General features: G+C 56.5%; 1 protein-coding gene across 1 annotated transcript; it reads left to right on the top strand.

The window, feature by feature from the left end:
- Nucleotides 1–781: 781 nt before the first annotated feature.
- GNG2 (G protein subunit gamma 2) lies at nucleotides 782–2,273 on the top strand. The gene is made up of 2 exons (XM_009289851.1): nucleotides 782–868; nucleotides 1,907–2,273. The coding sequence occupies exons 1-2, from the start codon at nucleotides 782–784 to the stop codon at nucleotides 2,033–2,035; spliced, it is 216 nt and encodes a 71-aa protein (XP_009288126.1). The 3' UTR covers nucleotides 2,036–2,273.
- The last annotated feature ends 3,806 nt before the right edge of the window (nucleotides 2,274–6,079 follow it).

The following is a 6,079-nucleotide window of genomic DNA, read 5'->3' as shown; positions in this document are numbered from 1 at the left end:
TGGTCCACGGGGTACGAGGCACCCGCTGCCGGAGCTCTCGGCTGTTATAAGGTAACGGAAAAACATCCGTGATCGAGATGGCGTGGACTTAATGAGCGTCCCCCGCCTGCCTGGGGTAGAAATCTCGAGAAACAGGAAACTCCAGCATCCTGTTTAGCATCTCAATGTTCAAGTTGGCAGCAGGGACAAAGCAAGGGAGGCCAAGGGACACCGGCCGCACGCTGGGCACCGGCGAGGGGCTGGATGATGTGCCTGGCTCGGGGCAGGGGAACGAGCCCGGCGCGGCAGCTCCGGGCAGCGCGGGGCTGTTCGGGGGGAGCCCGTTCTCCGATTTCCTTTTGCTTTGTTGCCACCACAGCCTTTCATATGACAGCAAAAGCCAAAGTAAAGCTCAGCTGGTGCCCTGCTGCTGCAGGCTGTGCTCTAGAAGGTCCCAGTGTGCCTTAATCATGGCTCACAGGGAATCCCCCGCTCTGGGGACGATGGGGAGGGCACAGGAGGGTACTGCTGGCAGCGTGTGACTACCCACGTACCCACAAAGGCTGGCGGCTCACTGCCCTTGTATAAACACAGGATTAAACGCTGGCTGAAATGCCCAGGTCTGCATCTCCCATCCTTACACCCTCATTCACAACGGCTCGGCTCTAACAGCTCCACACATGCAACCCCAGCCCATCATTTTGGGGATTTCAGGGCAGGGAGCAGCTCTCTGCCCAGCCCAAGAGTTCACCCATGTGTGCTTGTGCCCGCAGCCCGTCCGGAGAGCGCGCCTGGCCCGCCCATGGCTAGCAACAACACTGCTAGCATAGCGCAAGCCCGCAAGCTGGTGGAGCAGCTGAAGATGGAGGCCAACATCGACAGGATAAAGGTAGCGTGGTGGTGTCTGCTGCTGGGCGGCTGCCAAAAGCATGCTGTGGGAGCTGGGACGCGGTGGCAGGTGGTGTTTATGGAGGATGTCCGTCTACGTGATCCCGATGGCCGTGGCTGAAGGCAGCGGGAGATGCTCGCCCGGAGAAGGCAGCTGGAGGCATCGCCTGGAGCCCTGCCAGGGGGGTGGGAAGGAGTGGCTCTCCCCGAGGCATCTCACCCTTCTCGGGAACAGGTTAAACCCACGCTGTTTGTCACAGTTGCTGTTAAAACTGTCCTTTGGGCAGTGCTCGGTGCTCAGCCTTCAGGTTAGCGGGAAAACTCTGAAAGCAACGTTGTTCTGAAGCCTCTTTCCTACGGAAAGCCCAGTCCTTTCTGGGAGGCGTTTCCTCTGATCTGACTGCTTCTGCTCCACCCCGGTGGAATTGCTGCTTCTGGGCATGCGAAAGCTCATCGGCTTCAAGCTTGAGATCCCAGGGGATTTGTCTTCTCCACCGAGGTGGTTTTGGATGACAGCTGGTCCCAGGGAGAGAGGCGCTCCAGGGCCGGCTGCTGGCTGCAGGCACGTCTGGGCGCTTGCAAGCAACACCTCGCCTCCCAGGGCCGGGATGAGTTCTGGCAGCTTGGGAGCTGCCGCCGTGTCCAGAATAAATAGCCAAGTCGGCGGCTGCAGGCAGCAAACGTTGCTGTAGCAGCTGTGGACGTTCCCACTGAGGGATGGCGGGGAGAGGCAGCGGGGATGCAGCGCCCGCTGAAGTCGGTCCTCATTACGATCAAGTCGGGTGAAGGATGCGAATGGGTTAGGGATGTGAAGGATGGCTCACGGGACCGCGTGTGACAGGCGAGCTTAGAGCCCGGAGGTAAAAAACCAGCCCCGCCGGGGACTTGCTGTCGATTGACCGGTCGGGTCTTTGGCCAGGGTATGATGTTGCATACCCTGGGTGGGGGATGGCGTGAGGCCAGCCCCGCCGGCGGGGTCTCTCGGGGTGGGATGTCCCCAGCGCAGCCTGTCCCTAATGCGGGGCTCCTTCTATTCCAGGTGTCAAAAGCGGCGGCAGACCTGATGGCGTACTGCGAAGCCCACGCCAAGGAGGACCCTCTATTGACCCCCGTCCCGGCCTCAGAAAACCCCTTTAGAGAGAAGAAGTTCTTCTGCGTGATCCTGTAAACCCTCGAGGAGCCTGACCGGCACTCAGGCCACCCTGAACACTGATGTAGAGTTTTTAGGAACGGGGACGACCTGCTAGTCCGCAGAATTTAAACAAAAATAAGTAAAATACACGGCCTGGAAGCTACAGAGATGTGCATGTTTAAAGAACCTGGCCACCTTTGGGGGAATAAGATGATCTGCATTGCGAGGCAAAAGATCTGAAGTCTGTAGAGTTGCCTAGAAAGAAAAAAAAAAAAAAAAAAAAAATGTAAAGAATAAATTCGTGTCACTTTTCTGCTCACAAAATTGTTTGATTGTTCCATATTTAAAGCACCAGAGCTGTGCTGAGCAAAGTAACTGCTAAGGATGTGTGTAACCTTCTTGGAATGATATTGTTGGTTTCTTTCCAGAATACTATTTTTTATTTAAGTTGTCAGATATATAGCGACAGGTTAGATGACTATGATGTTACTCAATGTTTGGTCTTGTGCTTTTTAATTTCTGGCGGTAGCATAGCACAGGGGTCGAGCAGCCCCGCGGCGGGTTAGCGAGGCCCCCGGCAGCTCTGCCCGCACCCCACGTGCCGGCAGCTCCCATGTTTCTAGCGAGCCCCACTTTCTAACATTTTGTATATGGTTAGCTTCGCCTCTGCAAGTAAAAGTGAATCATGTGTCGTGGTTGGTGCTTCATACTCCTGTGATGACGTTCGGTGGTAGTGCATGAGAGTTTATCTCTGTTCATCCGCTCCAGACTTTTCTTTTCTATCGTTTGACACCACGTGCTGGTGGAAGAAGCTGTAGGGAGGAAACCGAGGCGATTCTGAAAGCAAAGACAACTCCTGCGATGCCTTAGACGTGCCTGAAATACCTCCTGCGTTAGGGTAGGTGCCAGCCCCCGGGCGCGGGGGCTCGGGGTGGCCCCTGCCTCGGGCGTCGTGGGGTAGCTAGAAATCCGAAAATCAAAAAGTCGACCGCTTCTTTCCGGGTCTTTCCTCTTCTCCTACACCTCTGTGCCTCTGCCCTCCTCGCTTGGCCCGTGTCCTGCTCTTTCGGCGTCCCGGCAGCATCTCCTCCCCTCGGGGCTGTGGCAGGACGCTGCCCCGTGGCAGGACGCTGCCCCACGGCAGGACACTGCCCCACCACGGGACGCTGCCCCACCACGGGACACTGCCCTGCGGCGAGGCGCTTCTGCCCCTTCCCACACTCGCTGGCTCTCCTGTTCCACCCCGCCGCAATGGGCAGGGGCAGGGGAGCAGCTTGGGGAGCCGCGGGGCCACCCCCTTCACGGAGGTGCCTGATAACCTTGTTTACACGCAGCCTGAGCTCCGCGTCAGGCCGGGGAATTATTCCCAGGTCCGGTTCATCCGCCGTCAGCGTTTTGGGGGACACCCGCCACCTTTTTTTGGCTCCGCCTCGGGTTAATACTTTTGCGGACATGGCTTGCCTCTCCTTTCCGCTGCCGAACACCTCCTGGCTTTCCCTGCTTATCTACACTCCTGGGAAACTTTGGGAATCATAACTTGGGGATCTGCGTACAAAAGTAGGTGGGTGTCACGTAGGGTTTTTGGGGGGGGGGGCTGCAGTGACCCCGCTAAACTGTAGTTCTGAATCAGGTATCGGCTTAAAAATCCCTGTGGATTCAAGAGGGCAATAGTCTTTAGGTACCTTTCGGCGAATCTTTCTAGCCCGTAACAAGTGCATTTTGGTTTTTCTACCTTTTCATACTCTTTTTCTAGTCTTCTACAGAGAAGACCAGTTGTTCTTACACTAGACTCAAAACTTTTGGCATCTGGGAACGTTTATACGACACGAGTAGCCTAGATGGTCCCAGCCCTCCCGCGGTGGGTTTCGGCCCCCCCTAACCTCCCTGTTTCAATCTTTTTACTACAGCTCACGTAGCTTTAGGATGAAGGACTGATGAAGTCGTTTGCTCTGCAGCTGGTTTCACTCTTGGTGTTACAAGGCAGATGTGTAAATACCCCGTCCTGGGTTTGTCTTTTCTTTTTAACGCCGATTTACCGTCACAGAGAGCGAAGCGCAGCCGGTCTGACCCGGGGCTCACACCCCAACCCTTCTCAAATGCTGTCATGAAGTGGTTTGTAATAATTTTTTTAACGACTTGCGTATTTTACAACTCGAATTCTTAATAAATAAACGAAGAAATAAAGCTGCATGAAGAGTATGGCGGGGGGGGGGGGGGATTGGGGTTTTGTGTTTTTCTAAACAATTACCTACTCATTGAAGGTGTTTTACGTTGCTGGTCTTTATTTTATGTTGGTAGTGGTGTTGACATTGGTGTGCTGCCAGGTATTTCACCCCAGTATTTATATTTACACAGATACGCCTTTGTTCAGTCATCTCTCCATCCCAATGCTGTATTTCCAGCGTGGTATCAAATGACATTCAACTCTACCCCCAGGCTTTTAAAGAAAAATATCGTGAGTACTGGAAAAGGACTTTTCTTTTTTTTCTGCCGAGGTTGCTGGTGGCGGGGGCGAGTCCGTCCCTCCGGTGCCAGCCTGCCGCTGCCAGGCTTTTGGGGAGGGGGCGGTTGTAACCGCAAGCCAGCGCGGGGAGGTCGGCGTTGTGATGTAGCGCATCCCCATCCCACGTGGTCTGTGTACTTGTTGGAAATAAAATTTTGGATTTGTTTCAAGCCTCTGGAGACGATGCTCTGTGCTTGCCGGCCCCTGGGGAGGTGGGTTCCCAACCTGGTTGCGGCTGGGTCCCGTTCCCAGCGGGATCAGGGGGTCTCCCCGCTGGGGCGTGGGGTTTGGCAGGAGTTTTCATGCCCGTCGGCGAGGGAAAGCGAAGCCTCTCGGGGCTTCAGCCCCTGCCGAGCCACAACTTTCTGTTCCCGCAGGATGAGCTAACGCCGGGGGGGATCAGGCTTGTTCAGGGTGGGACATTGCTGCTTGCTTAAAATCACCGTCGCTCAGAAATTGAGGGACACCTGAAAGCTCTAGTTTTGATGTCCATCCCTTCTCCTGCGCTTTCCTTCTTCTCCCATCCCTGGCAGGGAGTACACTCTCCCCAGCGCCGTCTCCAGCACGCCCAGCACAGGATCTGGCCTGCTGCGGTCCGGCCCGTAGCCCAGAGCAGGAATGGCCTCATTTGGGGCTGTTTTGGGGAGGCTCCGAGAGTCTCAGCCCCGTCCTTGCTGCGGTGGGAGGCTGAGGAAGGGGTGATGGAGAGCAGGACAGCAGGACTCTCTCCATGCCCAGCTTGCGCCCGGGCTGCAGCAAAGCAAAGCATCCCCCCGTGTCCCCCCCCTCACACCCACCTCCCTTCCCCGGTGCTTAGAAAGATGCCCTGCTCCTACCAAATTTACCGTGCCCCGAATTTTCTCTCTGGTTTTGTAGGGCCCTTGCAGACGAATGGTTTCCCGGCTAAGTGGATGGCTGCGGTTGGAGGCTGCTTAGCCTCAGGTCATCTCTGGGGCCAGGAGCAAGGCGGCAGCGTGGGTTTTGCAACGAAACCCATCGCCGCCGAGACCAGCGCGGACGCCGTGTAGGTATTTCAGTCTTCAGTGCATTAAGAGCAAGTGGCAAATGTTGCCCAGCCCTGGGGAGACTTTTCAGCACCGGCTGGCTCAACTCTCAGCTCCCCATCCCTTGCTGTGCCCATCGGGCCAGCTTAAAAGAAAAACCATCGGTGTCACTGCGAGGGAGCGAGCCAACTGTCGCTCCCGCGATGCCTCGCCTGCTCGGCATGCCAAGACAGGCGTCGCTCAGCTGTTGCCGTACCTCGCTGGCTCTCCTCCATTTCCAAGGCTTGCTCTGTTTCATCCTCACTTCCCCGGGCTCCCCATCCCTTGCTGTGCCCATCGGGCCAGCTTAAAAGAAAAACCATCGGTGTCACTGCGAGGGAGCGAGCCAACTGTCGCTCCCGCGATGCCTCGCCTGCTCGGCATGCCAAGACAGGCGTCGCTCAGCTGTTGCCGTACCTCGCTGGCTCTCCTCCATTTCCAAGGCTTGCTCTGTTTCATCCTCACTTCCCCGGGCTTCAGCTCCCGAGCGGCGGCGGCACCGCCCAGCCGGCAGGACCTGCCCAGCCGGGGGAG

The sequence above is a fragment of the Aptenodytes forsteri genome, unplaced genomic scaffold (assembly GCF_000699145.1).
Source record: "Aptenodytes forsteri isolate BGI_AS27 unplaced genomic scaffold, ASM69914v1 Scaffold76, whole genome shotgun sequence".
NCBI lineage: Eukaryota > Metazoa > Chordata > Aves > Sphenisciformes > Spheniscidae > Aptenodytes > Aptenodytes forsteri.
This window is presented reverse-complemented; position numbering and strand designations above follow the sequence as displayed.